This window comes from Alligator sinensis, unplaced genomic scaffold (assembly GCF_000455745.1).
Source record: "Alligator sinensis unplaced genomic scaffold, ASM45574v1 scaffold777_1, whole genome shotgun sequence".
Taxonomy (NCBI): Eukaryota; Metazoa; Chordata; order Crocodylia; family Alligatoridae; genus Alligator; species Alligator sinensis.
Genome location: NW_005841882.1, coordinates 1615541 through 1630674, shown reverse-complemented (window position 1 = coordinate 1630674; position 15134 = coordinate 1615541). Strand labels below are relative to the sequence as shown.

At 47.6% G+C, this 15134-nt stretch overlaps 1 protein-coding gene across 2 annotated transcripts in view; it reads left to right on the top strand.

The window, feature by feature from the left end:
- The window catches only part of SGCG (sarcoglycan gamma), a 225619-nt gene that overhangs the window by 75812 nt on the left and 134673 nt on the right, over window positions 1-15134 (top strand). For both annotated transcript variants that reach the window (XM_006017618.3, XM_025196621.1), the window contains exon 4: window positions 862-949. In XM_006017618.3, coding sequence (XP_006017680.1) covers window positions 862-949 — 88 coding nt within the window. The remainder of the gene's footprint in view (window positions 1-861; window positions 950-15134) is intronic.

Below are 15134 nucleotides of genomic sequence, written 5' to 3'. Positions count from 1 at the left end.
GAAGGATATGGACAGTTTGGAAAGAGTATGGCATAGAGCAACAAAAATGGTTAGGTTCCTGGGAATCAAGACTCACAAGGAAAGACTGAAAGAACTAGGGTTATTCAGTCTAGAGAATAGAAGACGAAGTGTGAGAGGGAGGGTGGATTTAATAACAGTCTTCAAATACCTGAAGGATGATTACAGAGAGGATGGATATGGGCTTTTCTCTGTAGCTGTAGGTGATAGGACTAGAAGCAATGGCCTCAAGCTGCAGCAGGGGAAATTTAGGTTGAAGATTAGAAGGAACTTTCTCACTGTGAGGGTGGCCAAGCATTGGAACAGGCTACTTAGAGAAACTGTGGACTGTTCATCCTTGGAAATTTTCAAGAACTGCTTAGACAGATGCTTGGCCGGGCCGGTTTAGTCAGGGATGATTCTGACTTGATCTGGGGTGTGGACTAGATAACCTCATAATGTTCCTTCCAGCCCTAATTTCCTATGATCCTATGCCTTAACTACAACTCCAGTACAAAAACTCCAAAGATGGCCTTGTGTCTTTCTTACCTAGCATATATTCATAGGCCATCTAGAATTTAAAATCTAGAGTTTTAATTTTGATCCATATGTGCAACTAAAAAATGCTGAACACCAGTACAAATAATTAGTACTTTTTCTATATCTGTAAGCTATATGTGAGAACTAAATACAAAATTTATTCAGAAACATGGGGCTAAATTAATCCTTTCATCGTAAGTCCATAATTTGATTAGTTTTGTAACTGCAAAGGCTCCTCTAATTACAGAGTTAAAATAAATTTTAAAAAAGGGTTGAAAATGCCATTTGTTCTGCTTAATCTATAAATCTTTCACTATACTATAGGACTCATCCCTGCTTCTCCAGTCTACTCATAATGTGACTGTGAATGCTCGCAATTCTAATGGAGAAGTCACAGGCAGATTAAACGTGGGTAAGTCTAAACTATGTTTTTTAACATTTTGTGATCGCATTAATGAATATTTGTAAAGAGCTTTTAAGATAGAAAGGGTTATATGCACGCTAATTGTCTGTTGTTGCAACCTTACTTGTGTTGTCCGTCTGCTGCACAATGCATGTTAAAATCTTGTTTCCAACTCACCAATTAAATATTAACTCAATGAATACATAAGGAATTTGTTTCTTTCATGTTTTGACAGGAAAACCAGAGTTTGGCTTGTTTGTTTTTATCTCATTATCATCAGCAGCTTTAAACAAAATTGTGTAAACTATCTTATCTCCTTTCAGTTCTTTTTTCATACTCTTTACAGTAAATAGTAATACTAGTTAAAATTAGAAACTGTAGTAGTGTGACTGGTTGGAGAAGGTAATACACACTATGTTGAATTTCACTGAACTATAATATAATTGTCCCTTAAATTTCACTTTTGTTAGTATTAGGTATTGCTGGAAATGGGATACAGCAAATTTAAATGGAATGTAATTGTGAATAGCAACTTCTAAACTAATGCCTTAAGCAACCAGCAAAACTAAGGCAAACAATATTTTTTTAAAGTGCTCTGAAGCAGGAAAAGTATAATGACCAAGTTCTTTAGATTTTGGTGACTACTGAATTATATGCCCCACAAAACTGCTGTGGTCTTTTTTTTTTTAAGTGTTGAGTTAATATTTTTTATTCTTTTGCTTTATTAAAAAATAATTATTGTAAATCAGAACTCTTTAAAGATCAGATTAAAAATATTTTAAGTTTAGTTCTTGTGCATTCCACTTTTACTGTGTGGGCACCCCATAATTTAAATTTGGATTTCTTTGACCAGCCTAGTCCTTTGAAGACTTCATCCACAGTCTGTGTCTGTATGGTTCCCACCTAAGAGCTTATTGAATAGTGTATAATTTACTCTCTTCCTTGTATACCTAGTTCTTGATAAATCTTAGAATTGGAAAAACCATCCTCAATCATCTAAAGCCAAAAGAGAGGTTGGGATTTGAACATGCAATATTCTCCAATATCTAGATATAGGGGTGCAGCCGATTGTTGGTCTCAACCTTGGGACTGCTCTGGAGTCTCCAACTGGCTTTGGTGTGCTCCCAGAGCTGAGACCGACAATCAGTTGATTGTCAGTTTCAGCCCTGGGACCCCACCAGAGTCTCCTACCAGCTTAGGCACCCAGTTGTTTGGGCACCCAAATGAGCTCAAACTGTCTGTGGTCACGCAACTTTCAACTTGACTGGGATCTTAGGTGAGCTCATAGGGATCCTTCTTCACAGGCAAGTGATAATGCATCATTTGGGATCTGATCCCCATTGGGATCTGATCCCCAATGCCAAAATTGTGCGTCCCATGCAAGCAGGATATATCTGGTTTGCATCATGCCATGCAAGCAGGATGACCAACTGTCATCCTGAAAACAGCAAGGTACAGCCTCAGGCAGGGCTTCATCACACAACTGTCAGCCTGCCAACATGAGGGAGCTGTCAACCAAGCTCTGCCATGCAGCCAGCATCAAACTGCCTGGCAGGGACCCTACCACATGTTCAATTTACAGTGCCATGGAAATCAGCCACACCGAAACATGTGTCCAGATTACTATTTAAGGTTAATCATGTCTTAAGTGTCAGGTCTGCCAGGGACCTATGTTTTAAAAAAATGTTATGGCAAACAGTCTTTCCAGGCTGTAACAGGTCACCCTCCCCAATGCCATCTTCCCTGTTATCCGTGCCTTACGTGGGATGCCCTTGAAGTCCCCTTTAAGGTTCTTGTGTCCTGCTCTCTACTCATCTGCCACGTCTTGATGGAAATTATTATATTGATGTTCTTGTAAGCAGGAGACTGCCTATTGTATTTCGTATGTTGGGGTCTTCCACCTCCATGGACCTTGACCCCTGTCTTTCTCTAGCTAGGCCTCCCTGTCTAAACCCACCAAACAGGGTTTGACTCCGAGGCACTAACCTTTTTTCCCTTGTCTTGAGGCTCGTGGCCCAGGCTCATGGCCCTCCTTTCTGCTCCAATCTCGAGCCTGGCCTAGAGGCCTGGCCACTGGTGCCACAGCCAGGGGGTTGCAAGTTTAAGGCCAGGGAACGGCTTGAACTCACACTGTCCCAGTCCAAAAAAACCACCAAAATCACACCTCAGGTGCACCAGACCACCCTGGCCTTTTAGGATCACACCCTCTGGCACCGGGGTCTGTACACCCTAAAATCCTGTGCCCACACTGGCACCAGGGCCTATGTACCCCGAATACTGCACCTTATCTGGCACTGGGGTCAGTGCACCCCAAGTCCTGTGCCCACACTGGCGCTGGGTCCCCATGCTGTAGTGGGGTTCCAATGAGACCTCCTTCCCCAAACCACCGGTGTTATTCAGTAACAAAAAAAATATGAACAGTCCTGTCCATGGGCAATAACTGCTACCAAGAGAAAATGTGATTAAAGAAGGCAGCATGCTAGCTTACATTTACGCAAGGGTTCATGCTTTGTCTCCCCACCATCAGCTACAGTCCTTCTTCTGGGGTTGCTGCCATCTCTCAGGGGTCCTCCATAATTCCCCTCCTCCAGCCTTTGGACCACTCACCAAGCCTCTCCATGGAGCTCTGGGACACATTCCTTCCCCTTTGGCTGCTGGCCCCTACTGCCATTCAGCCCAGGGTTTTTGTAGTCCTGGCCTGCCCCCTTCTGGTCACCTGACTAGCTGGCCAGGCTCAGCTTTTAACCCCTGCCTTACCGGCATGCGGTACCCAGAAAGTGCTGGCCTTAAAGGGGCCGACCTGTCTTCTAGTAACAGGGCTAGGGTTCCCTGTTACACAGGCAGTTTGCAAATTACCATAAATTATCAGTAAAAAACACCATCCTAAAGAAAATATTTTTAAAAGTAGGGATAACATTCATGGACTTGTTCTGTTCCAGAAGAGTTACAAGTCTGTGATCACTACTTAATATGTTATGAATTCCCTGGATTCTAGGGATAACATATACACATTTCCCATTAAAGATAATGATCTGGAAGTTCAGTCAGAATTCAGGGAACCTATGCATACTGATACCAGAATGTTCAATGCTAGTTTTGGTATTCAGACTTGATCAATTTGTCAACCTGACCTCTGACCTGCTTACTGCTTTGATCAGATATCATTTCCAAGAAAGAAAAATAGATCCAATTTCTGTATCCCAATCCATCATCTTTGTGGTTAACGACATGATGCTAGCAGGTTGACAGTACTTGAGAGGATTTGCTTTTCAGACATCAAGAATCTATATATTTACATGAATAGAAGTGATTCATTATCTGGGCCCAAGAATATCAATCACCTGTGACTAGAGCTCATACACTACTACTCTGAAATTCTTCTTGTCACTAAGAAGTTCAGAACTGTCTATGACAGTGATTCGCAACCAGGGTGTGCTAAGATCCTTCTAAAGCTGTCATGGAGTGACATACAATATTAACACTATTAGATAAGCAAACATGATCCACAAGATAAAACCAGATATTTCAAATAGAAATCCATAATTATAGTCTTTCTGAGTTCTTTGCAACAGAAATCAGCTCTGTTATTTTTCTCTAGCCATAAAAGAGTGAAAACTAAGAGCTGGCCTTTTCCAAGGGGTGCCTCAAGTCTACCTAGGGGTTCTTTGAGTCTAAAAAGGTTGAGAACCACTGGGCTATGATTTCAGTGATAGCTGCTAGGCAACAAAGTCAGCTAATCATACTCCTATTCAGGTTTACACAATATTCCTGTATTCAATAACTAGATCTCAGAGGGGCCTTGGGGAACTTCCCCTTTCTAGACATCTTAACCAAGTGCTGACAGAATTGATAGTCCAAATTCTACACTCCTGGTATATGTTCCTTTTTCCACTTATTTATCAAGGCCATCTCTCTAGCAGCAGTACAGTAAGAGATATATAAAGGTAACAGAAATACAAGTCCTTATGGCAGGACTTCCATACACTGTACTTCATAAGAGAAGGGTAATGCTGTTTGTCTGAAGATTTTTGCCAAAAGTAATGTTGGATATCTATCTTAATCAAGTAATATACCTACCTCTTTGCTTTGCCAAAGCACATTCCAACAATGAAAAAAGCTTAACTTCACATCATGTTCTTTTATCTAATTAGGATTATATTTTTAGCGATTTTACCTTGCTCTTTGTAGGTTGTGAAAACTGGGTATAAAGTCAGGGAATATTGACTTTGTCTGATCTGGTACATATTTATCTTAAATTATGTTACAATTATCTAAATTAGACCCAACATTAAGACTTATAGCCCATTCCACCAGAGCTCAAGCAGCTTCTCTAGCTTCTCTGAAAAGGGTCCTTGTCTTGGCAATCTGTAGTAAATCAAGGGCCATGTACAGACATTTTGTTTATCCTGGGAGAGTCATGCTTTCCCAGGAGAAACCACAAGTGTACAGAATGCTCAGGATTTTTCTTTCAGAGCAAAAAATGGCTACTCCAGGAGAAAAATAACCTGAGACTAACCAAGGTTAAATCACTCCCAGGAGAGTCATGTATCATAATTAGGCATCTGAGTCATACTGGGGCCTGGCCACACCTGCTCAAGTGGGGAGGAGGGAGAAGCCTCTGAGGGCTACCCCCAATGCCCCATAGGCTGATCTGGCAGGGGCTGGGGCTGGTGTGGATCAGGTTTGGGGATTAACCCCCCCTACCCTGTCATACTTAGGCAGCCAGCCCAGGCTGGACCTGACCATGGCCCCCCGTCTCTGCTTGAGCAGGAAGGGCAAAAAAGCCTCGGAGGGCTTCCCCACTGCCCCTGCCAGGTGGACCCAACCTGTGATCCATGCAGGCCAGGGTTGGGGTTTAAACCCATTCCCATCATATTCAGCCAGCTGGGCTGAGGCCTGGTCATGCCCCCCCCACCCCCTCCCCTGCCCCATTCAGCCAGAGAGAGGGAAAAGCCTCAAAGGACTTCCCTCCTCTACCCCACCAGGCAGACCCTGTCTGGGGTCTGGTGCTAGGGTTCCCCCGCTTCCTTCTCTGCCAGCCAGAGCAGTGATATTGCTCCAGCTAGAGAGCAGAGGAGTGGGGCAGACACTGCTCTGCTGGAACAGACAGTACAGCATCCTGGTATGCTGGGGGACTGTGAATTAACTTGAATCGGGAAGGGATCTGTGACAGAAGTTCCATAAACCAGCTTGACCTAAACCAGTTAAACCTAATACTACATCCAACCAGGTTTTTCTTAAACTGGTTTCAGACATTTTGAAAACGTCTTATATGCACTGAACTTCTGTTCTGTTACAGGTTGTGACAGGGGGCCGTCTAGAGGCCAGTCCAGTTGTTGGCCCACCCACATGTCTAGGGCACCTGACTCATCTGCCATGCCTTTGTTGGAACTAAAAAGTTGTCCATAGGTGGGAGCCTGCCCATTTATTTCACCAAAGCCAAGGGCATAATACACAGCTCTGAACCAACCCTACACCATGTCCCATGCCATGCAGATGGTATCTAAAATCACTTCCACTGCCCCACACCCCACCCCTGGCCCCATTGCTGGGCTGCACTCTGCCTCTGGCCCAAACTTGGCCTCAGGTGTCCTTAGAAGTACCTTGGCCACATGCCCCTCTGTGGTGCCTCTACTCTGTCCCCTCACTGGGCTCCTGGGCCTTACACCCCTTGGGCTTCAGGTCCTACTAGGTGGCCCTTGGCCCTGTCCCAGGCCTCACTCAGTGGGCCTGTGCCCTGTGCTTTTCTGTCGGGGTGTGCTCCCCTAGCCTTTCCCCTCCACAGGGTATCCACAAATCAGCAGGGGCTGAAGCTTTCCAGTGCCCCACCCTTGCCTTTCACGGGGGAGGCACAGCTGTGGCATTTCCTGGAGACTGCCCCACCACACCATACAACGCTGGCAGAGTGTAGTTTCAGGTCATGCCCCAGGACTAGGAACCTCTTCCATCCCCATAGTTCCTACTCTAATCTCCAGGTGTTCTGGGAGCTGCAGTCTGCTCGCAGAGTGTTGTTGCTTGTCTGGCTCCCTAGATGTAACTGCCAGCTCTGCTCCTAGGGCCTTGGCTTATACTGAGGCTGCCCAGCTCTCCTCCAATCCAGTGGACCCCTTTCAGTCATGTGACCATCTAATTGGGCCAAACCACACCTGCTGGCTACTCAAAATCTGTCTGAAAACTCTTAAAGTGGCATGCACAACCTGTGCTCTGCCACACAGGTTTAAATTGGTTTCTGATCACTTAAACTGATTTATATGTAACTCCTCTCCCTAGCCAAAATCTTTGTTTTAGAAAACTACAAACACCTGCATCCCATACGTTTAGTTATTACTTGTGAATTTCCAAGAGTGGAATACTAATATAAATAATGTAGACAAAAAGAAACAGGTATGATCATAAAAGTAGTTCTTCAAGATGTGCTGTCAGTTTTTTATTCTATAATCTGCTTCCTTTTCTGCTACCTGGGGACACTTGGTGTTTTTTTCAAGTGGGAGTCGCGAGGACATGTAGGACCAAATCTTATTTTGCTACACTTCAACTAAATGGACAACATGGAAAATAATGGGACAGAACTCAGGGCAACCTCCTTTTCAGAGCAGTATCCATGTCACAAAACCAGAGCCAGATCCTTCTAGTTTGTTCTCTTCCAGCTACACATACCTTCTGTAAGAGGCACGCCTCTTTGGGGTCCATCTAGAGGTGACCCCGCCCACCTGTTATGGACCAACAGCCCACCTTCTCGTCTGCCACGACTCATTGTTAATTGATTAATATATGTAATTAAGTGGGAAGCTACCCATTTCCTGCCCTGATGCCAGGAGGTGCTATCTGCGGCTTCTTTTCCTCCCCCTACACCGCAGCCCAAGCTTTGCCGATGGTACTGACATTGTTTGGTCTGGGCCTTGTTATAATCCGGCCCCCTTGTCCTCCCTGGGCCCTCTGTGGCCCTGTCTCACACTGCCCCTGACTGGTGCTCAGGCTCTCCGCAGTCCTGTCTCGCACTGTGCTCTCACTGGTGCTCAGGCTGTCCACGGCCCTTGTCCCGCTCTGTGCCCTCTCTGGCACCAGGGTCGGTGCACCCCAAATGCTGCACCCACTCTGGTGCCGGGGTCCCCACACTGCCATGGATCCCCTATGATGCCTCCTCCATTCCCTAATAGCCTCACCCAAGCCACTGGTCTTAAACAGCAAACAAAAAAAACCACAAGCCCCTGGGCCATAACATAAAATCCAACCCGCCCAGCTATCACATCATTCACCCTACCGGGGAATACTCCATCCCTCAACAGTGACAGAAGCAGTTCCTGTGGACAGGCCCTCCCCTTTGGTTGCTCTGGGAGAGGTCCTTCCCCCTTGGTGGCTAGCAAGAAACTGCCCATCCTAGCCTCAGGCCTGGGACTTATATGTGAGCCAGGTCCTGCCCCTTCCTGTCAGCTGACCACTGGCAGGTGTGGGCCGCTAGCTCACCCTGGTTGCCCTGGTAACCCACAGCTGGGGCTACCTACTCACTGCTAGGACTCTTTCTCTAGCAGTTTCCACCCTTTATAGGAGCCGGGCACCTAAAGCTCCCTGTGACACACCTTCCCCCTTAAAACCCTCACTCACCTGAATGGGTCCTCACATTTTCGGGTCTCACATCCATCCTGGGCTTCTCTTGGCCTTTCTTCGGTCACCTGGCAACTCAGGAACAGGAGGTGGAGGTTTTCAGGAGCCTCCTACTTGCCTTTTCCCCAAGGTTGCACCATGTGGGATTTGCTGGGAGTTACCCCACCACAGGTAGTCCCCCCCACATTAGCCAGCCTTGGTAGGGTGCCACTTAGGCCTGTCTTTTCTCTACAGCCCCGGGCATGGTGTATTCTTCTGACCGAGACGGCAGGTGCAGTATCATAACCATTGGAAGTCCACCTCTCTGCCACCCATCTGTCCTTCTCCACTTGCCATTTATAAGGTCTTGACCTTCCTCCTCCTGTCACCTGGCCAGCTGGCAGGGCTTAAGCCTTGGCCCCTACTTGACCGGCCAGCCATGACTGGAAGGTTCTGAACTTAGAGGGGCCATCCCGCCTCCTAGTAACAGGCTTAGGGTTCCCTGTTACACACCCCCCTCTCTTCTCTCTTGTCTGGGGTCCTTCTGTTTCTCCTAACCCCTCTTCTTCCTCGTATTGTCTCGAGAAGAAATCGGCATTTATATTTTGGGTTCCAGGGTGATGTTTTACCTCAAAACAATATGGTTGCAGACCAAGGGCCCATCTCACAAGCCTAGCATTGTTGGTCTTCATGCTCTGTAACCAGCGTAGGGGTGCGTGATCGGTGATCAGCGTGAACCACCATCCTAGCAGATAGTATCGGAGTGTTTCAACAGCCCACTTAATCGCCAAATACTCTTTCTCTATCGTGGCGTAATTCCATTCCAGTGAGTGTAATTTCCTACTTACGTAGGCTATAGGGTGCTGTTCTTCTCCATCTCTCTGAACCAGCACCACTCCAATAGCCACTTTTGATGCATCGGTCTGCACCAGGAAAGGTTTATTAAAGTCTGGTGTATATAGTAGAGGTTGCAAGCATAGAGCGCCCTTCAACACTCAGAATGCCTTTTCTGCATCCGGCATCCATCTCACCTTGGTAGGAGCCCCCACCTTTATCGTCTCTGTCAAAGGCACTACTAAATCTGCAAAGTGGGGTACAAATTTTCTGTAATAATTAGCTAGCCCCAAAAAAGCCCTCACTTGTTTCTTATTATGAGGAGCTTGATACTTTTGCAGGGCCTCCACCTTGCTTAACAATGGTCTCACTTTTCCACTTCCTACTAGGAACCCCAAGTATTGTGTTTCTTCAACCCCAGGTATTGCATTTCTTTTTTTCCTATTGTACATTTCTTCAGGTTGGCTGTCAGCCCGGCCCTTCTCAAGTCTTGCACTACTGCTCTTAGCATGGTGAGGTGTTCAGCCCAGTTCTCAGTGTATATAATAATGTCGTCTATGTAAGCCATGGTGTAACCCCCATGGGGAGCCAAAACTGTCCATTAGATGCTGAAATGTAGCCGCAGTTCCATGTAATCTGAATGGCATGCGTCGGACCTGGAAGAGACCCCAAGGGGTGGTGAATACTGTCTTTTCTTGATCTTTGGGTGCTACTGGGACCTGCCAGTAACCTTTTGTCAAGTCTAAAGTGGAGACGTAGCGAACTTACCCAATGTTTTCTACCAGTTCATCTACTCTCAGCATCGGATAGGCATCAAACTTAGCTACTGCGTTTACCTTCCAGAAGTTGATACAGAGATGAATTTTTCCATTGGGCTTAGGTACTGCTATGATGGGGCTCTGCCAGTCACTGCGGGACTCACATATGATGCCTCTCTCCAGCATCATTGCAATCTCTGTTCTTATCTGGCTTTGCAGTCACTGTGGAATCCATCTCCAGTTCTCACGGATCACCTGGCCCAGAGGAGTTTTATCCAGTGTACCACACCCTGAGCTTCCCCAGGAGTTTCCTGGAACACATCTTCATAGTCGCTGACTAGCTCCGCAGCCTGGCCTCTCTCTTCCGATAGTCGTGGGGCTAGTTCTATGTCACCTGGTCCACTTTCCTCTGTCTGTACCCTGTACAGGAGAGATCAAGTGGACAAAAGGGGAAGGGGTGTAGCTCTCTATGTCAAGTAGAGCTACGTGTCCCTGCAAGCCAACATTGGTGACCAGGGTGAATGATTGGAGACCCTCTGGGTCAAAATCCATGGGGAACACGGCACAGGGGACACAATGGTTGGGAGTCTACTACAGACCTCCCACCCAAAGTCAAGAGCTTGACCAGGAGTTCACCAGGGAATTGGCTGAGGCCACATGCTCCCAGTCTATGGTTTTCACGGGAGACTTCAACTACCCAGACATCTTGTGGGAAGAGTGCTCAGACAAATCTGAGTGGTTGCAAAGCTTGCTCTCGTGCATGGATGACCTCTATCTGATACAGGAGATCTACGGGCCAACAAGAGGTAAAGCACTGCTCGACTTGGTACTGGCAACCGGGGACGACCTAATCAGCAACCTAATGATCAAAGGGAAGTTGGGTGACAGCGACCATGAGCTGATCACCTTCACCATCTGCTGTGAACCTGGCAAGTCAGTCAGCAAAGCAGAAGTCCTCGACTTCAGGAAAGCTGACTTTGACAAGCTCAGGAGGCTTGTCAGGGATGCCCTAAGGGACCACAAACCAAAGGAGAGAGGAGTTCAGGAAGAGTGGTTGCTCCTCAAGGGAGCGATCCTAGCTGCACAAGCTAATGCTATTCCATCTCGGAGGAAAGGCAGCAAAAGGGCACAGCAGCCCCCTTGGCTCTCCAGGGAACTGGCGGACCTCCTGCGTCTTAAAAGGAAGACCTACAAAGGATGGAGGATGGAGTCCACCTCCAAGGAGGAGTATTCTGCAGTGGTCCAGACCTGCAGGGAGCAAACCAGGAAAGCCAAGGCTGCGATGGAACTCCAACTGGCTACTAGTATCAAGGATAATAAAAAGTCCTTTTTAAGATATGTGGGGAGCTGGATGAAAAGCAGGGGCAACATTGGACCCCTGCTAAACCAGATGGGACAACTGATGACTGACGCCCAGGAAAAAGTCAACCTACTACATGGGTATTTTGCATCAGTCTTTCACCAGTCCCATGGGATGCCCCTGCCCATTATGGGACAGGGAGGCCCAGGTGAGGGAGATTCCTTCCCCTCCATCAATGCTGACCTCATAAAGGAACACCTTGACAGCCTGGACACCTTCAAGTCAGCCGGCCCTGACAATCTGCACCCCAGGGTACTCAAGGAACTGGCTAGCATCAGAGCTCAGCCCCTGGCCTGGATCTTCAAGAACTCTTGGTTCTCTGATGAAGTGCCCAAAGATTGGAAGAAGGCCAATGTGCTGCCTATCTTCAACAAAGGGAGGAAAGTGGATCTGGCAAATGACAGGCCCATCAGCCTGACCTCTATCCCAGGGAAGGTCTAGAAAAGATTATCAAAGAAGCCATTCTTAATGGACAGGCTGATGGCAACATCCTGAGGGATAGCAGCATGGGTTTGTTGTGGGTAGGTCTTGCTTGACCAATCTTATCTCCTTTTATGACCAGATGACCTATCACCTGGACAAGGGAGAGGAGATTGATGTCGTATATCTTGACTTTAAAAAAGCCTTTGATCTGATATCCCATGATCACCTCTTGGCAAAAATGGCCAACTCTGGCCTCGGGTCCACCACGATCCTCTGGCTGGGGAATTGGCTCCGTGGTCAGACCCAGAGGGTGGTAGTTGACAGAAGTCAATTGTCATGGTGCCCTGTGAACAGTGGGGTCCCTCACGGCTCTGTCTTTGGATGTTTTGTTCAACATCTTCATTAATGATGTGGACACTGGAGTCAGAAGGGGATTGGCCAAGTTTGTCGACGATACCAAACTTTGGGGTAAAGCATCCACACCTGAGGACAGGAGAGTGATCCAGGCTGACCTTGACAGGCTCAGGAAATAGGCAGACAAGAACCTGATGGTGTTTAACACCAAAAAATGGAAGGTTCTCCACCTTGGGAAGAAAAACCTGCAGCATCCTTATAGGCTCGGCAGTGCTACGCTGGCTACCACTACGGATGAAAAGGACTTGGGGGTCACAATTGACCACAAGATGAACATGAGCCTTCAATGTGATGCTGTGTCTAGTAAAGCAAGCAAAATGCTGGCTTGCATCCATAGATGCTTCTCAAGCAAATCCCAGGACTTCATTCTCCCATTGTACTTGGCCTTGGTGAGGTCACAGCTGGAGTACTGTGTCCAGTTTTGGGCTTCTCAATTCAAAAAGGATGTGGAGAAGCTTGAGAGAGTCCAGAGAAGAGCCACATGTATGATTAGAGGTCAGGAAAATGGACCTTACGGTGACAGGCTGAGAGCCATGGGACTCTTTAGCCTGGAAAACCACAGGTTCAGGAATGATCTGATGGCCACCTATAAGTTTATCAGGGGTGTTCACCAAGATCTGGGGGAATGATTGTTCACCAGAGCACCCAAAGGGATGACAAGGTTGAATGGTTATAAACTCCTGCAAGACCATTTGAGGCTGCACATAAGGAAGAATTTCTTCACTGTCCGAGCCCCCAAGGTCTGCAATAACCTGCCATCAGAGGTGGTTCAAGCACCTACTTTGAATGCCTTCAAGAGAAATTTGGATGTTTATCTTGCTGGAATCCTATGACCCCAGCTGAATTCCTGCCCCTGGGGCAGGGGGCTGGACTTAATGATCTTCCGAGGTCCCTTCCAGTCCTAACGTCTATGAAATCTATGAATGACAGAAGCTGAAGCTCAGACACCTGATGGGAGGTGTCCTGTAAGGGGTCTGAGAGAAGGTTGGGGCCAGTGACTGAGGGTTATGTTATAAAGTGGTGGCTGGAACAAAGTGCACAGGAGTGAGCAGCCCAGGAAACACATCAAGGGACTCAGAAAGGGAGGAGAAAGACCAGGATAGGTAGGCCTGCACTTGGTCCTGGGTAAGACCTGAAACTACACCCTGCTGGGGTTGGATGGTGTGGTGGGGCTGCCTGTGGCAGGGTAGTCTCCAGGAAATGCCACATCTGTGCCTCCCCAGTGAAAGGCAAGGATGGGGCCTCAGCCCCTGCTGCCTTGTGGGTACCCCATGGTGGGGAAAAGCTAAGGGAGCACACCCTAACAGAAAAGCAACAGGCTTGGGCAACAGCACAGGGGCTAGAAGGGCCCAAGACCCACTAGCTAAGAGAGTGGGGCATATGAGTGGCAACATGGGGTCCAGGATAGCCTGAGGCCAAAGGCCCTTGGCAATTGGCCTGAGTAAGTGTGAGAGGTAGCAGGAGGCCTAGATAAGAGCAAGGCCTAGTGGAAGGCTGAGAGAGAGGTCCAGGCATGTCGACATACATCTGAAGCCTGAGTGGGCCATAGACTGAGTTTGAGACGCCCAAGGCCAGAGAAAGCCAGGGGTCAAAATCAGTCCAGTTGGGGGGGAGGGGGGGCAGTAGGCCTGATTCCTTGTCATAGAGTAGGGCCTGAATTAGGTGACCTGATAGTCTGCAAGGGGTCAGAAGGACCAAGTGTGAGAGAGAGGAAGGCTAGAGGGCTGTATAGAGTAGGGCCAAGGGGACCTGAAGGGCCATACAAAGTAAGGAAGAGTAAATGTGGCCCATGGTGGAGCGAGAATGAGTGTGACCCAGTAAAAGGGGCAGCATGAGTGAGACCCAATTATGGGGCATGTGTAGGAGGCCCAGCAAGAGATAGAGTTTGGCCCTGGAGAGGGCTAAGTGAGTGTCAACTGTTTGGAAGCCATCTGTGAGGCATGGAACACTGTAAAGGGGAGGTCAGAGCCATGTATTTTTCCCTTGGCATGAGGGCTTAGAAAGGGCAGCCTCCCACTTAAATTAACATCAGATTTTATGTGACAGCAAAGGCATGACAGGCGGGACCGGGCAGACTGCCCTAGCCAGGTGGGCAAACCAATGTCAAGCTCGGCAGGGCACGGCCCCCTGTCACACAAGGCTGCTGCAACGCAGCTCAATGTGCGGCAGTCCCGTGCGGATGTGTAAATGCTATGCCCAGGAGCAATAAATTCTGGCACAATATGCACCAGTGTTTATTGCTGTGCATTACTAGCACATATAAATGTGCCCACGGAGGTTTTGAGACATCTCCAATGCACAGGGACCCTGGGATGCATCTGCAGCAGTTTGTTCTTGGAGTCCCTATGCCCTCCCTTGCCTGCACTGGGGTTTTGACAATCAACTAATTGTGGGCTGGGGCCAGGGACAAGGGACCCAAGTGCCAATCAGTTGATTATAGGCATCTCAGTTTCATCTGGCTGGAGCAGGGAAGGCCAGGCTCAAGCAAATAAGGTCTGCACATCCTGCCATACCAGAGGAGGTGTTATTGTTGGGCTCACAGGTTAGATCCCATCACATCTTAATGTGAATGTCTGTCAGGGACCATATTTACATCCTCAAGAAGCTTGGTGTGACACAAGTGCCTAACTGTTCAGACTGGAGTGCTTTCCTGGATGCTTAACATTATACACTTAGGGATCTTTGCAGTCCAAAATGTAAGTACTTGTAGAGCATGTATATTCTGGATTAATTTTTTGTGATTTGGGGGCTGAAATTCTATGCACTACTGTCGCAGAGCACTTAGGTGCCCTGCTCCTATAAAGAGTGGAAATGCTAGGGAAAG